This window comes from Trachymyrmex cornetzi, unplaced genomic scaffold, assembly GCF_001594075.2.
Source record: "Trachymyrmex cornetzi isolate Tcor2-1 unplaced genomic scaffold, Tcor1.1 scaffold138, whole genome shotgun sequence".
NCBI lineage: Eukaryota > Metazoa > Arthropoda > Insecta > Hymenoptera > Formicidae > Trachymyrmex > Trachymyrmex cornetzi.
The window spans coordinates 1534051-1553081 of record NW_017295960.1 but is presented as its reverse complement, the minus strand read 5'-3'; the positions used below and the strand labels follow the sequence as shown (position 1 = coordinate 1553081).

Here is a 19031-nt window from a genome sequence, read left to right as displayed (position 1 = left end):
TAGTAAAAGTTAAGTCGGAATCATGTTGTGAGAGTCCATCGAAAATACAAGACATAGTAAAGTGTAATTTAAAATTGTATTAAAACTTAATATAAAATTTTCTCCGTGTGTTTACATTGATCATGGAAATGGTTCCCTTTAAAAATTGATTAGGTTCTTCAATGACGGCGGAAAGCGACGAAACGCAGTCTCGATACGTTCGTAATTACGCGGAATTCTGACGTGATAAAACTTAAATAGAGCGCGACAAGAGGGAATCCAGGCGGGAAACTTGATGGATGGGAACGTCCAGAGATGCAGTAAGACGAAATTCTTTCCACGAGACTTCACAACAAGTAGGGTCGACATCTAGCACGATGTTCTCTTTAGCTTTTTCCGCGTAGCATTGATTTATTTTCTTATCTTTTATCAAGGCAGCTAGCCAATGCTCTTTAATCACAGTGTAAGTTAATGAGATTTGTAACGAATGCAGTCGTAAGAATAAGGCTAGTTTTCTGATTGCAATCTTAATGCTTAGTTTATTTCTTGTTTTTATGTTTCTTTGATCATAACTGAAGTTATTAAATAAATTCATCAAGATTTATTAAGGCTCTCTTCGAAAAATCATGGAATATTTCTTGTTTGACCTTTTATATTTGTAACTCTCGTCCGAATAGTTTTATATAGAACTGATTTAATAATTTGTTTGATTATAGATTTTTTTAACGATTTTTTTTCATGATGTTTATTTTTTTTGCCTTTAGGTGAGAGAGGGAGAGAGAGAGAGAGGGGGGGGAGAGAGAGAGAGAGAGAGAGAGAGAGAGAGAGAGGGGGGGGAGAGAGAGAGAGAGAGAGAGAGAGAGAGAGAGAGAATAAAAAGATCCAAAAAATTGAAGGGAAAACGCAAATCATGTAATCTCATTCGCGGACACTTAGGTTTACGATCCAACAATAGAAATTAATGCCATGTCAAAATATCCTCTGGCAAGGATCGAAACAGATTGAGATTCGCTTTAATTAGATTTCCAATTCAGTTCGCCAGCTATTTGCGAACAATATACCTCGTTTCGGGCATTCAATGCCTACTTTGTGCACCGTTAATAAATAGATATGTGTATGGTCGCCAGGTATATCACTTCACGAACCTCTAATTTCCAACCATTTCCATAACGATATGTATTGATTACAATACCAGTATTGCTAAATTAATCGTACTGTTATTGCCACTGTCATTTTCAACGCCGATAATCACAAAGTATCGATACCTAGACATTAAAGGAATATTTCATAGACCAATTTCTGCACTTTACAAAGAGTAGATTAATCTTATCAAGATTAATCTTAAATTTAGCCACAGCAGAAATTATAATGATCATGTCAAACAAAATAAAAATAGAGATTACGGTAGGCTAGTCTATTATTTTAAATTTCCTACTAACCTAAATATTATACCTTTTATATTGCGTACATAAAATGCAATAAATACAAGAGAATCTTTTTCTAAATGATTTTTAATTTTAATTAAAGAATTAGTTTTTTACATTATTTATATTAGCTTTGAATATTCTACGTAACATGAAAAATCTAATTTTTCTATTTATCGGATACATGCATCCGTTTTATTTATATTTAATTCTAATACTTTATTTAAAGAATATCAAAACATTTTTGATATAATTGTTATATACACATTATTACATGTGATTCAAATAATAAATATATATTGGAATACAATAAACAGTATCTTAACTGAAAATACAAATCATGATGCACGTGGCGATCTACCGGAAGTACACACCGGAAATGTACAATGTATTATGAGCCTCTCACAACATTGATTAATTAATATCATCAGTAACCTACTTTTGCTAATTGCTGCCAAACGTAGTAAATGTACGATCGCTAATTAACACGAATCTGCGGCTTATAATTGTCACGTGCCGCAACAAAGCAGGAAACTTTTTAACATCAAATATCGCTCTGATTATCCAGTGCACTTATTATCGAACACTTTACAGAATTGATTCTCTCTGCGATTGAAAATAAATACATACTCGTAATTCGTTCAAAATTATTATGATGTGAAACATAAGGTCGTTTTTAAATCATTAAAAGGTTAGAATGTTAGAGCCGATCTAATTACTAAATCCAAAATTAAATATGTAAAATCCAATTTTGATTGCACATTTAATAAAAAGTACCATTTATTAAATTTCGTTAAGTTAAGAAGAAAGAATTGAGATAAAGTACCATTTCCTAAATTAAGGAACTTAAATGACTTTACTTACAAAGCATTAAAAACTTTTACGAAAGTATCATACTCATTAAATTTGTATTTTATTATATAATCAATTCATATTTAAGAAAATTAGTATAAGTAATGTACACGTACTTTTTCAAATTTAATATGTGATAGGATCTCGAAGAATCTTAAATATTAGGTTAAGAAAAAGTCCATTTACAAGATGATAAAAAGACTTTTTTAGCAACTCATATATTCTATTTTAAAAAATTGGCAATTACATCACTTAATAAAACTAAATACGTTTTAGCTTTAAGGATGATTTTTAACGGAGTTACGAGCAATAAAGTCAGAATGTTTCTTTTTACTTAATCCGCGAATAATTTAGAAACAAAAAATCAGGAACAAAAAATTAGAATGAACATTTAAAAAAGTTGCTTTATATAGGGAAAGCTTCAAGCTTTTACGATAGTTGAAAATTTGCTCAAATGTTTTTTTTTGGGCACTCTATACAGACTTACAAAGTTAAAAGAAAATTTTTTATTTCTCCAGCTCGTAGTTTTTTATATGTAAAAATTACAAAACTCACATAAATTCAAAAAATATTAGTAACCGTTCGAGAGTAGAGATTTCAAACTTTAAAACTCTTTTTTTAAATTTAAATTTTGATCATTTTTAACGAAGGTATTGATGGGAAAAGGTCTTTTTACCAACTTGTAAAGGAACTTTTTTCCTAACCCAATATAAGCGAAGCTCGCTAACTACTGATTGGACTCACGTGTGCCATCATCGATGGATAGTGCGGGTAGAGAAGGAAGGCTCCGATGAGGTGAGCGGCTGAGAAAACAATCCCGGCGATGCAGGCGTATCTGAGTCTGATCGGTAGAAGAGCGTAGGCCATATAGATGAAGAAGCAGACCATTAAGGCAGCAGCGAGAGGACCTCCGGTTCGAAGATCCTTCGATTTCGAGGAGAATGATGTATCGCCGTTATTCTCGCGACCCACTTCGTGCAGTCGTGCCAAATGAATGCTCAGAGTCACTTGTAAAGCCAGCAGGGTGACTAGCACTGCACCACTAACGCCCGCCAGCCATATCTCATTCATGCCCGGTCTTGAAATAGCTGCTACCAAAGCTGAAAGGAAATTTCGAATTCCGGTTGACGTAATATTGTTCGCAAATCGCAAAATTATTTAGGTTTTAACATGCCTATCAGCATCGAACATTAAGATTTTTTTAAGATGCATCAATATTATTAAATTGCTAGTTAATTTAATTTGTGGTATTACTATTCTAGTTCTGTTAGAATTGCGTTTCAAGAGCTAAATTCGACGCGCAGTTTGCAGGATTGAACATGAGTCTATAAATTCGCATCGAATTATTTAAGCATTAAATATCCAGTTTGATTTTTTGAGGTCTTTATTTTCTATTTGTTGTGTATTTATATTACGGTCTTGAAAGATACTTTGTTTATCGAAAGGAAAGTTGCTCATTATTGATTCTTACGTTTTGAAGTGTTCGATGAACACATTTAAAAATGTAGAGCCAGTACGAAATGGCATGAGTGTTCGATGTATATTTTAAACTAAAGTGGATGATATTTCAACAGCTTTTTCACGATTTCTAGACTGTTTTGTCTTTCGTGCGAACATCGAGAGAAAGGTTCATTATTTATATCACAGGCTTTCCAAGTTTTTACATTAAACATTCTACATAAGTAAGTTCTTACATTAAACATTTTACATAAGTAAGTTTCTTCAGAAAATTCGATTAAAGTTACTAATGCGACGAATTATTTGGTCAAGCTCGTGCTGGTCGAAAAGGAGGTACGAAGGAATGAGCTCTGCGAGTTATTGCGATGCGAAAAGCGGGTCTCATTGCGTGTTCTGACGTTTTCGAAAGGAAACAGCACTTGCAGACAAGATTCTCATGCATTATTGATACTGGGACCTCGTGAAACATTGAGGCTCAGGGAAAACAGGGATTCTCTACATACATAGAGGATAGCATAGAATGCACGTCTTTTAGCGTCGTTCGCGACATTTGACTACGGAGCTATTTCGATGCAATTCCAGTAATGTTCAAACTGCATATTTTATGAGAGCTCGAGATTTTTCTGTAAATAAGTTTCTGACGTGATATACCAACGTTGGATGATTAGATTTTTTTTTTCCGCAGATATTCCGAGCACTCGAATTTGATTTTTCATGCGATGAAAGGAAACGTAGAAGTTTATCGAAAGTTTATAGAATTCTTTGATATAATTGTAATCTTAGTAAAATTAAATTTTTTTAACATGGCCGGAGACACTACCGCGTCTCCTGATTTATATAACAAAAAAATTATTCGTTTTAGCAAAAAAAAACAACTTTTTCCTTTAGCAAAATTGCGTCCAATAAGTATAGGTTTTGCAGGAGAGCAGGTTGAAGTTAACAAATAAGCGCAAAAATTATTTATCGGACGCAATTTTGCTAAAGAAAAAAGTTGTTTGCTTTAGTATAAAGTATCATATCCTGTACTCCGAATTCGTGAATTTCGAATCACCCAGTACATATAAATTGGTTTAATTATAAACAAAAATAATCAATTTTTTAAATTGAATTTTTAATTAAATTGAAAATAATATTCAAAATAGATTTTTTAATTGATTCGGAAAAACGCGAAGATACAAAGAAAAGCAATATTAAAATTTTTTTTAATTCTGGAATAATATTATATTTTAAGTAAATTCTTTAAACTAGTACAAAGTTACTTTTAGATCTTGAAGCAAATGCAAACTTAATTCTAGCATCTCGGAACTATCACTTTAAAATGAGAAACTTTGATTGTGAAAAATTAATTCGTGGAGATTGAGTCTTACCGGCGTAAATAACGATGCAGGTCACTAGGGTGATTGCGAGGGAAAGATTTTCAGGTCTCTGTAAGAGTGTGATGAGCGATTGGTTACCGGTCAGCATTAACTTCGTGATAAGTAATAGGCCCAGTGCCAGCGCTAAACCGACCAGTAGACCGAGCACATGTGTCATGTTACTTTGATTCATACGTAGGAAGTAGCGTTGGTACAGCATTTCCACCTGAAACATATGAGCACAAACTTGCCATACATTGTGTTAATCAACAATTCGTCTGTAAACTGATAACGTTATATCTCATAGGGTAAACTAGGGTATTATGGCCCTACGGAAAAGATGGCCATAGGCCATAATTTCTCCAATAATTGATAAATAGTGCATTTTTATAGTCATTCTTGAAGATAATCAATATTTACAGTAGTTCATATGAGTACACTGTTCAAAATAACAATATTATAAATATTATCTAATATTTTTTCTTTCGACTGTCTGCACGTGTCTGCTAAAAACTGTTATAATGTCTAATAAATTACAGTTAAGCTGCCATAATCAACATTACATACACAATAAAAGTATGTAAATTGCAAAGTGACCTATAATTAATACTTTTATTTTCACTATTTATTTATAAATACTATGGCTATCTTTCTTATTATCATGGCCATCTTTTCCCTAAAAATCAGATAAGATGGCCAATGCATACTTTATAATATTTTGATAAAATTAAAGTTCTGTTAAGTATTTTCTCTTTAATTTCGGTAGTATTTGTTATTTTAAGCTTCAGTGAAAGTAATATTCCAAATATTGTTAAAAAGTAATAAGAATAAATGTAGATGTTTTTTGCATTTTAAAAAACTATGGCCATCATACCCGAATTTACCCTATATGTGCCATACAGGTGAAGAAGTGTATATTAAATTCATAAAATAAGATATTTTTACAAAGATAGAAATTTTAAAGATATCATTTATTAAAAATAATTTATTATTGATTATGACATTTTGTAGTAATGCACATCCCGTTTATAATTTCAAATAGATCTTTCTATAATATAACTTTAATAGATTTTAAATTTAAATATTATTTTTTATAAAATATATAACTAACTATTATATTTATACTCGTATAAGACTATCTATTATATTAATTTAGCGCGACAGCCGCACTGCTTTCGTCAAATATTTATTCTGTATACCAGATTCCATACAATATTTTTTAATCTAAGATTTTTTTTGTACAATATGTAAAAGGACACAATGATCAATTAAGTTTTTGATAAAAAAAAGTCTGTTACATATTGTACAAAAAAATCTTAGATTAAAAAATATTGTATGGAATCTGATATACAGAATAAATATTTGACGAAAGCAGTGCGGCTGTCGCGCTAAATTAATATAATAGTTAGTCACTGGAATATCAACTAAAATAAAACGTTCTCTGCACTATATACATAGATAGTTGTGTGACGATTACACATGCACAGGTATATACTATGTAAAATGTATCTATTGTACTTCGCGGAATTGCACCACTCGATAGAAAAATATGTCGCGAAATGCATTGCCAAAGTTAATTATTACGCCGTTATTCAATTGATTGGCGTTTATTCGAATTTGTACGAATCACTAATGCATTATTACTGTCCTGTTCGTCTTACTAATTGCATTTCATGCTTATTGGCGTGATATATTTATCACGTAATATATATAAATGTTATTAGCTATTATTTATATTGTGTATAATATACAAATATATAAATTTATATTTTTTGTGTTATATACAATATAATATATAAATAACATATTATCCAGAAACATAATAATATATATATTATATTTATTACACACATAAAAATATATATCCAAATAATACTAAAAATCCGAAAAGAATTCTTTTTTAATTTCCGACTTACAAAATGAATTCCTGTTTCATTCCATTTCTGTTCTAAATTATTTCTGAAAGTCCCAAAAGATTTCATTTTTATGTCATCAGTTATGCTCTTTCAGATTCAAAAGGTTTTCTAGTCGTTTTTTATTTCTTAATTTTGTATAAAATTAAATCATACTTCGGTTTTTACGTAAATTAAATATTTATACATTTGTACACGCATATAAATATATTTGTATATAATTTTTAATTCTTTCTTAGTTCATTTCAAATGGATTAGTTATGTTATCTGGGTAAGTATATACCTAGTATTTTTATCGAATTAAGATTCAAGTAACGGTATAAACTCTTTTCAGCTTGTGCAAAACGCTGTGCTCAAGCAGAATTAATCTTCATTGTGTAAACGTTTTTGTATTACCTGTCTAGTGTAAACGGAGTCTATTTGTGTCTGGCGTATTTTTTAAATGAATTATGTGGTTTAAAAAATATTAAAAAATTCATGTAGCTTCCTTAACTATTCTAAATGAAGGATTTGTACATAATTTAACAAATCTATTTGTTTAAATATTTTATTTTTGCAAATTATAAACACAAATGTGAGTACGGTAGTGATATGTTTAAAACTTTGTTACTTTTGAACAAATCAATGAAATCTAATAATTATAAATGGAAAATAAAGTTTAAGGTTTATATTTTAATAAAACAATATATGCCAAACAAATTTTTTTTATTTAAAGGCTTAAGTTTGGGATATGAAGTTTTACAATTATAAAAATAAGCGATAACATGAAAAATTGACATTTAACTTTAAAAAATTAATTTTTTGTTCAAAGTCTACAATCCCATGCACTTTCGTAAATAAAAAAATATGTACGGAATGACATTTATAGGAGAACGAAGAAATTGTAACAGCTGTTCTGCCCGAGAAATTTGCCATTTTTATTATAATTTTTAATCTTACATACTGGGATCCCCCAGAAATTTGCTAAATCGATTTTTTCGCACTTTTTTTTTCTTTAAACCTATATATTTCGAAATTCCTTAATTCTATCGACTTTTATACATTATGGACTTGTTCCTTAATCAATTTTCCATCGATTGAAAAAAAATTAATTAAAAAATGTCAATTTTTACATAAGTTACAGTAATAAATATAAATGGGGTCCCAGAGAGCAGAGTGTGTAGGTATATCAAGGGTATAGAAAAAAAGAGTATGTAGATATATCAAGGGTAGAAAAAAGTGTGTATATATATATAGCTAGGGTTAATGGGCCATAATTATGTCTTTAAGGACGCTTGAATTTGAATTAGTATTTTGTGTCGCGCTTAAAACTTTAATTTATCGTAATTTTTTGAGATCGAATATAGAAAAAATATGGACGTAGAAAAAATGGATCAGATATACACGGAGAGAATTTTTTCTTAGAATTTATCCTGCAAATATGACAGCCGTGGGACAACATTGTATTTCGAAGAATTTTAATATAAATCTCTCTCATTCATTAATAAAACTACAATAAAGTATAAAATAAGTTTGATCAATTTTACTGAAGTGCATGGTAAAAATCGTTAAAATATTGTATTGTACCACAATCACCATATTTTCAGGGTAAATTTTAAAAGAAAATTCTCTCCGTGATATGTAAGGTATATGTAATGTAAATAGATGAATTGTAATGAGTTATGAAATAAGGTAGGAAAACCCGCGTATGGTAATAATCCATTCGTCGAAAAATATTTAAAGTACAACTAGATAACAAATAGACTTTTCAGAGTTTAAAGATTCGTTAAATATAACGTAGTAAGACCGTTCGATACATAGCCTTGATCTTTGTTTTTGTGAGGCGCGCGATGCTTTGTTTACGCGCGATCGGTGCATTATCATTTTACTTCCGACACTCGAGCGGGTAGATGCGCAATATGTGTGTTCCACAAATTTTCGTATTTTTCCAAAACGCAATTATGACAAGTTTTAGATAATACGAGAGTATCGTTAACTTTACGATTATTCTGAGTTCGTGTGCGAACCTAAAAATTATTTAATGAAATTCTTGTGTGAAAGCAACGTATTTTGACAATCTAAGAGAGAAAAATGACATGGTTGAGGAGGAAGAGGAGACATGGGGCGGTATTCATAGTCGGTTCTTATATTCAAGACCGTTTTAAGTACAGTCTTAAGATGTCACGAACCAATCAGAGGGTCGTATTAGCATCTTAAGATATTATTTAAGCCGATCATGAAATAAAAAGGGTTTATGAATAGCAGCCTTTTAGAACAGACATCAAGAGACGATGAAGTGATCAACTTTGAGGTGAGTGAAATGTTACTTTTTATTTTGAAGTACGGATCTTTGAAAATTGTGTTATAGACATTGTGTGTGTAATGCATCAGATAGATAGATATAGATTTATACATGTATGTATCAAATTACGACAAAAAGTATTACGGATAGATATAATATCTCATAAATCCGATGCTTTACAATGAATAGAATAAAGGAAATTGTTTAATTTTTCATTATTTGTCAATTTATTGTATTATTATACTTGAAAATACCACTGAGAAAAAAAAGTTGTTAACTTGACTAAATGCGTTTAGTTCGTAATGATTATTTAGTTCAAATATTTATATATTTAGATTAACAAAATCTTGTAATTTAAAACATGTTATTTGTTTGAATTAACAAATATTTAGTTGAGTTAACAGATATTTGCTCGACAGTCCGTGACCGCTACATTTAGTTGAATCAACTAATATTTTTTTGAAACAGCAACTTTTTTTCTCAGTGCACATGGAGAGCTTATAAAATAAAGTTTATTAACATACTGATATTGTCTATTATTAGATTATTTATATATTTATACATATCTTTTTATTTTCATTTATACATATCTCAAAAAATACATCGCGATATATAGTCACTTTAAATTTATAGAATAACCTCGCCAAAATACAACGATTTTTTAGTATCAGAAATATTGTTTTATACAATTGTATTATATGATTAAATTTTCGAATTTTATTATGTTAGATTAACGTAATAACATCAATGAATATTTAAAAAAAAGTAAAAGTAAATTAAGTTGATATGTTTTTAAAACTTTTATTTGATATTTTATTGTTCATTGACAACGAAAATTGGGATAAAATATTTGTATATTATATTTATTTACAATACAAATTATTTATACAGGGAAAAAGTAAAAAAGCATTATATACATGTTATGTATATAATAAATTCTTTTGATATACATAGAAATATAGATATAAATAAAAAAAGAACATAAAATATTTTAGTTGTGTGATATATAATTTACTTATCAAAAATATGCTAAGGATTGTCAATCTGTTTTTATAAAGTACTATATTTTATAGTCTATTCATCTATATTAATTGATAAATTAATATAAATTAAAACAATATGATGTGTGTTGAGATCCATTAAATATTTTATAGCAAAATGGAATTTTTTAATATTTTCTTGGAGTTTTGATGAGTTTTATGTCGATTAAAAAATATTAAATTTTTAGACAACATATATTTTTAATGCGATTTCAAATAATTTTTTGAAATGTAATCAGTAGATACAATATTAACGAAATATATAATGTAAACTCGGGTATGATGGCCATAGTTTTTTAAAATGCAAAATACATACGTTTATTCTTGTTACTTTTTAACAATATTTGGGATATTACTTTCACTAAAACTTAAAGTAACAAATACTATCGAAATTAAAGAGACAATACTTAACAGAACTTTAACTTTATCAAAATATTATAAAGTATGCATTGGCCATCTTATCTGATTTTTAGGGAAAAGTTGGCCATGATATTAAGAAAGATAGCCATAGTATTTATAAATAAATAGTGAAAATAAAAGTATTAATTATAGGTCACATTACAATTTACGTATCTTTATTGTGTATGTAATGTTGATTATAGCTTAACTGTAATTTATTAGACATTATAACAGTTTTTAGCAGACACGTGCAAAACTTTGCAGATAGTCGAAAGAAAAAATATAAGATAATATTTGTATAACGAAGGGGAAGCTAACGTACCCTCGTCGCCGATTTAATTGAAAATAAACGAACCGTAGCCGGTTTGTCGCGCCGCGCGTTTGTTTCGGGAGTGCCGTTTAAATTATCGGACTATAATGGACTTTTTGTAATTCCCATTCGATGGAATCCTAGTTCGAGACAGCGGAATCAGTATACTTTCTAAATTTGAATCTGTAAAATTTAACTAAAAAGGAAAGAAAGTTTGAGCATTACATAATTAAAATACCGATATTTTGGCTTTAGTTCCAATCTTCCAGTACCATATATGTATAGTGAATTTATACACAAAGCAAGATTAGCTAGGTTAGAGATCTCACATTTCATTCACTGATTGCTAGCATATTTAGGGCTGATATCAGTGATTATTCGATATCGTTCGTGATACAGCCCTATTTGAGTCTCATTTGAACTATGGTTAGATTTTAAGTATGATTTAAGCATGAAGCAGAAGTAACGGACTTAATACGATCGATTTCTTATTTTTTTACGTGAGACTTAACCCTTGTTCACTTATCATGTCTTGCATATAATCGTCGACTCGAGATACTGATTCCACCGACAGAACTGGAAGTCCTATTATGGGTTTTATAATCGTGAAATACCGCAATGTCACGCGAAAGACTTATTATAATAATTAGTCCGCGCGCGATTATAGTATATTATCCGCGAGTGTTTTTCGCGAGCGTCCTGTGCGAGAGGATGACAACCCAATTCTGAAAGGATGAGGAGGTCTGGGAGAGGCATCGGATATCGGCGGAGCAACCTTGGGGTGAGTATCACTTCTTTATTTGTATAAAATTAATTTTTTTCCTGTTATTTTTGAGATTTAATTATTTTAATTATTCATTTTAATTATTATTTTATAATGATTTGAAAATATGGTAAATAATGAATGGAAAAACAAAGTAATTAAAAATTTAATAAAAACGTTTTCTTGTTAAGATATTTCAGAAAATTTATAATTATTTTCATAAATGTCTACAATTAAATGTTGATAAATAATAAGATTTGATATTTAAGAGAATTACATCATAATTTGAAAATTACATGATTGTTTTCGAGAAAATGCGTTTAATTATCTTTTGAAATATTGATTGTTTTTGTGCTCTGTTTTAATGTGGGCTTTAAATTTGTTTGTTACAGACTCATCGTAGCGTCGTTGCAGATGTAACTTCGCTGTTGCCCATCGGGTCGGTGAGTAATGAATTAACTTTTTTATTGAGGTAACAGATGTGTGGTAATTTTATTAAGAATAAATTATATATTTAGATACTTGTTTATGCATCAAGTTGACAATATATAGGCATTACAAAAAAGTACATAGTATTCCATGTATCTGTTGCCTTAAAATGGATGAAATAGATTAAGATTTTAATTCTGAATGTCTTTTCATGGTTGAGTTTGTTAATTAATTTATTGTGCATACGAGAATGTACTCATATGCACACATTGTATGTGTAACTGGAGACAGAAGGATGCCTCATAAATTAAATCCCAATTCCGTGTAAATAAAATCTTATAAATCCGCGTAAATTATATCTTCAATAAAACTTTCAAACGCGATTTGAACTTAAATTCGTATATCCTTTTTTTATATCGGTTAATCATAGTCGTATAATTACAAGTATATTAGATAAAAAAGATACGGATAGGTAAAAACACTGATAGATAAAAATCAGATAAATGAGAAATAAGTAAGGATACGGATAGGGTTATAGAGGGTATATAATTTTTGACAATGAGGGGGAATAATCTTAATTTTATAATCTCTCTCTCTCTCTCTCTCTCTCTCTCTCTCTCTCTCTCTCTCTCTCTTAAGAATTTTAAATAGAAAATGAATAAGTATGTTGGCAAACCTTTTTTCGATTTCTTCTCACAAGCTCAAGTCGACAAACAATTTTTATAATACTGGCTCACGTCCGAAAACCATTTTTATTTCACAATAGATACAAAATCATAATTCACTTTCATATTTTTTTTTTAATATTGCTGCAATATTATGAAGATCATGTTGCATATTATATATTTTAATATTGTTTCTAAAACATTGCATTGCAATATCCAATGTTGCAACGTCACAGCAATATTGCTATAAATTTCTGTACTGCATGAGGAAGATTACGGGTGGGAAGAAACGATTGTGTCATTCATAAAAATATTTCTATAAATTATTTATGCAAACTTATTCATATGTATAACAGTTTAAAAGATAGGATTAGGAGTTATTTGTAAAATTTATATTCTATATCGTAAAAATTATTGATATTGTATAAAATTATATAAAATTATGTATCTAGTTCGTGTAGTATGGATTACACAAAATAAAAACTTGCATGATAATACGAAATTTTTTAAATTAAAGCATTATTAAATTAATATATATTTCCCTTAAAATTTTATTTTATATTCTTGAAAAATTTAATTTTTTACATAAAAAATTATTAAATTCAATAAATTATTTAAATTTGCGTTCGAAATTATCGCCATTTTTTGTGATAATAAAAATTCTTTAATTGAGGATATTTCGTGCTAAGCCGATGATCGAATATTAACTTTTCACTGAAATTTTACATATGTTTTAAAGAATCGTGAATATATTCGAGAAAATATAGTTCTGAGAAATTTTGGTATTATCATCAGTTACAAATAAAAAAATCGCAAAACAGTTGAAAAACTAATTTATTAAATTTAAGAAATTAATTTTTTTCGATAAATATTTATAAAAATTCATTACGAATATTGTGTTTTTTTTTACGTTTTTGGTTGCGACTGCTACCTCAGCCTTGAGTCTTATTGTTGTTCCTTACGTTAAGTGGTCACTAGCGAATGCGTTCGTATTGGCATAGAATTAAAATTATTTTTATCGTAAGGAATTATTTTTCATCGATTTTATCCGCGACATTTAGTTTGATGCATCGTTGAAAATTGGAGATTCCGTTGTAAGGGTGAATTTAAACTTGGGTTTCTCTAGCAGTTTCTGAAAGCAGTAGTTTTGGCAATGAATTAATAACAATTGTCACGCGTGTTTTATATTTTTAATTGCGAAATTAATTATTGTATTCTGAAAAAAGATTTATTCTGCTTATTATATGTTCTTCTGTTAATTATAGTAATATTAATATTACCTTTACACCAATGTAATTTGTTAATAAAAATGTACATATATGCCATGGATATATAAGGATTAATGTAACGATGTAATAATTAAAATTATAAAGAAAGTAAATTCGAGTAAAGAGTGAGCTCTTGTTGCATCTTTCAATTGCGCTTAAAAATGTTACGAACGTATATATATTTTTCTAATTTTTGGTTTCTGTTTAGAAACAATTTTCAGATACGTCAACGATGGGAGTCATCTGATTAAAATCATCGAGATTAATTTTTAAGTTGTTAATTACGTATTTCCCTAATAAAATACATGCGCAAATTGTGATGTTTTATTTGATAAATTTAAAATTTATTATTTTATGGGAAAAATTCAAAGTTTCTTTTTGAACACCTAATTTTCTACTCATGAATGTAATAATATGCGGGTAGGTACTTAACAAATTTGATACAAGTCGAATAGGTATCCTGATATTAGATTATATGAGGTACCGATAATTTTAATTTAAATATTATTGTATTAAAAAATTAAAAATTATGAAATACATGTTAAACTCTGTTAACTGTTTTTATGTAAAGGCTATCATAATCTATTATCGGATTCGACTTAAATAGCTGGTATCTCAAAATTATTTGTGCCCGCATATACCTATAATTAATATAAAAAGCGCATGCATTTTATTATTCTTAAATATACTCGTTTGTAATCACTTTTTTGTAAAAACTGTTTTATCCATGCATTTTTTAATAGAAAAAGATATTTTATATCAATGGAGAAATATGTTGTTTCTTGTATTAACGGAGAATATGTTTTTTCGCACAAATTTTAATATCACATATTATAGAATAATGAGTATTGATTAAAATAAAACTTCGGAAATTGCATAATAGTTGTATTGTTAAAAAATGTGAAAAATGCTTATTGTCACATTGACACATTGCCAAAATCACTATTATCGGAAGCAGGTCCGAAAAATAGGAGATTTACTTTCTTCTACAGCGGGGCCTCTGACATCTGACGGATTGCTTAACTTTCTCCTTTGCGGATCGATCTCTCACTAAACTTGACAAGAAGCCCATTAAAGTCGTTCGTCACCATGAAAATTGTTCTCTGCATTAATTACTAACTAGAGCGTCACTTGACGGGAAGATTTAGCCAAATTGTTGGGTTAGTTATCCTCCCTTGAACGCTGCAATAACGTAATTATTTGTTGCATTCTTTTAAGACTTAAATAACATTTTTTTTAGTGTGTGTGTGTGTGTGGGGGGGGGGGTAATAGACGTATATTAATCTTAGCAGTATGATTAATTGAAATTATTTACAGACATAAATGAAAAACGTACATTTAATACTTCTGAAACTATATTCATTATCGCGTAAATTAAAACTAACTAAATATAGAGGATTTATCTTGTAATTGTCAGTAATACATTATAAAAATTACAGATATATATGTAATATAAAACGGATATTGCGAGTATATTGGATCAGTTTATTTTCAAATTTTCTATTGTGATTTATTTTATTCGATCATTGGTTTAAATTTAAGCATTATCTATATCTTTGCGCGAGTAGGTATTTACTAAAAGAATTTCTTTTTGTAAAATGTATCAGTATTAAAAATATTTTTTCTCTCTTTGAAAGAATATTTATTAATATATATTATATATTAATGATTTTTTTGATCGCAGTTAAGTTTTGTATAAACTTTAATTTTTAATTGATAATTCATAAATATTAATTGCTTCTCGATCGTTAACTTACATAATTAAAAATCGTGGACGATGTATTAGTGCGTATTTCGAGTTTTTGTGTAATTCAGAATTAATAAGATGTACATAATTTAATATATTTTTATGTATTAATTATATTAAATTAATATAGCTTTATTATATTAATTATGTTATATTATATTAATATGTTATTATATTATGTTGAATATTATGTGAATATTATATATTATTTAATCTCTACACATTCTACCAATAAGAATTGCAGTCAAAATTTAATTAAGAGTGAAATCTGGATTAATTAGAAAAATTATACAAGATATCAATCAAACTTTGTGACAAAATACAATTAGTTGCAATAATATCTAAAAAAATAAGAGTGCAGTTTGAATAAAAGCACAAAATTGCTTATACATTTTTACTTATGAAATAATTCTTCCAATTATTATTGTTATTGATATCGAATTCATTCAGTTTTTAAATTAAAACGAAAGTGGAAGTGAAATAAATATGTAATATTCTTAGAGTTGTTTTAAGATAAATGGAAGAATAAAAAAATTTTTCTGGGATTGCGACATATACCTCAATCATACTTCATATAGAATTTATAACAGAGTAAAGCGTGATGAAAGTGCGTTATAAAATCTATCGTAAACAAGATACAGGTCACAAATTACTCCAACTGCTACCATTTAAAAAATACAACCGACTGCAGATAAAAAATATAAATACTACTTGCTTAAAAAAAGACAAAATATTTATGAAATAATATCTTTAAAGATATAATAAAAAAGAATTCACGTTTAGAACAATTGTCGCTAATCAATTCTGAATATATATTATATATATATATGTTTATTTGTATATATATGTATGTACGTATACATGTGTGTTCTAGATGCGAATTTTTTATTATTTTTATAAATATTATTTTGTAAACAATTGTTTTTTTTTTAAGCAGTATCTGCATTTAGATACATTTTTTTAAATGATGCAGCAGTTCAGTTATTTGTGACCTGCATTTTGCTCACAAAACATTTTATAACGAGCTTTTATCGTGCTTCATTCTGTTATAAATTCCATATAAAGTATGATTGAGGTATATATGCTTAAAAGCGGATACCTTTGATAACGCGTAGCTTTGATAAAAAGAGAAATATCTGTCTGACATAACATATTATATTTGCAATATCTACATTCTGTAATTTTTATTAAATGAAGCGTAAGTATTACAGAATGCTAGAAATGCATACGCGCAATATTTCCTTAATACGTAATAACATACAAACGGTTCTATATTTTCTTATTTCCTTATTCCTAAAATATATTTAATTGCGATTCGAAATAAGAAGAAACGGTAATGAGATAACGGTATATATAAATTTTCTTTTATTTATTGATCATTTTTTAATAGCAAGGGCAGATACCGTTGAACAAACAGAAACGCGATTCCCAGAAATCGTAAGAAAGATCGGGAAGCGCTGTGAAATTTATATCATTACAATGATATCTATTTGCAGACTTGTGCGCAGACATATTACGTTACCGTTAGTGTTGAATTTTACGTGTCGCACCGCTGTTATCCAGTACGGTCGGTGCAATGTGTGCATAGTGTGAGTCGCGAGCTATTTGCAAAGAGTCATCTGTTGAAAATGAACTTATAATCAAATCAAGATTAAACAATGTAAGGAAGGAAAATCTCGGAACGATGGAATTTATTTTATTTTTATGTGCTTTCGCGTTCCTTAGCATATTCCTGATTTATCTACCTGCAATGCAGCGGTATGTTTGAAAGATGCATTATATATTCCCTTCAGGCACTGCTTCGGCAACGTCGCGCGTTTACTGAAAAAGTGGAAGAGATGATTTTATATATATGTATTAAAATTGTACGTATCGTCATATCGGATTTTATATTTACTGTTTTAAATTGTCACATTCATCACAATGTACATTATGATTGGAATATTAAGATTTTAATGTTTTATGCGCTGTTAAACAAGCAGAATTGCAACCGCAACAAATTAAGATTTGTTTGATGTAACTATATAATTTGTATCAAAATTTATAATAGAATTGTACTTTATGTTGTGTATAATGGAGAAATACCTATAATAGACATTTATGTATTAAAATGTATCAATATATACAATTTACGGTATATAAAATTATTCATCTTTTAAAGCATATTCATACAAATTAATGCAATGGAATTTATTTATTGTCCTTCGTTTGTTTACAATAAACGTGTTATGTGTTCGTCGTATTTACGGCACAGCACGTAGCAATTTGCGACACATGCTGGTTGGTGAATTTTTCGGTTGGTTTTCTGACTGCAAAAGCACAAGAGGTTCGATTAAATCGAATTCGACAGAGCCGCGAGTCACACGGGAAAAATTGAGAGGGACGGTGCCGATAGATTGCCGTCGTTAATCGATAGATAGCCGATTGCAACGCGATTTTTTTTCGCTGCTCGCCTCTCTGTAGAATTGGCGAGAGAAGAGATCTTATCGTATTCCAGATGGAATTGATGTTATCGGTTGCAGTTGAAAAGCTCGATGACCGTTGGCGAGCTATCAGTATAGCGATCGACAATGGTACGTTATTGCTCTGAATTGTTAATATTTTAATCTTTCATCATGCCATGAAATGTTTGCAAAAATGCAAGGTTACGAATGCATCCGGGAATCGCAACCGTTACTTTCTCCGATACGCGAACATATAATATACGATTTTCAAACGATGTTCGTTACTCAGTTTTTTTATAATACATTATTATGACGTACCGTGAAATTCTTTATTATACAGGATATCCTAAAACTGACGATAAATATTTTAAGGCAGATTCTTTGTAAAGGTGAAAGGTTACCTATATATGGTGAGTTATACACGGAGAGAATTTTTTTTTAATTTACCCTGAAAATATGATAATTGTGGCCTATAATACAATATTTTACAGATTTTTATCATGCACTTCAATAAAATTAATCAAATTTATTTTATATTTTGTTATAGTTTTATTAACGAATATGAGGGAAATTTACATAAAATTCTTCGAAATACAATATTGTTCCAGGACTACCATATTTTCAGAGTAAATTGTAAGAAAAAAATTCTCTCCGTATATTGATTAGTAATATTGAATCAATAATACTGACATGCATTAATATTT

General features: G+C 28.8%; 1 protein-coding gene across 1 annotated transcript in view; it reads right to left on the bottom strand.

Annotated features, from left to right (window-relative positions):
- The window catches only part of LOC108771006 (adenylate cyclase type 6), a 146824-nt gene that overhangs the window by 61040 nt on the left and 66753 nt on the right, over window positions 1-19031 (bottom strand). The window contains exons 5-6 of the mRNA XM_018522846.1: window positions 5081-5294; window positions 3000-3355 (exon numbers count right to left, since the gene is read on the bottom strand). Coding sequence (XP_018378348.1) covers window positions 3000-3355; window positions 5081-5294 — 570 coding nt within the window. The remainder of the gene's footprint in view (window positions 1-2999; window positions 3356-5080; window positions 5295-19031) is intronic.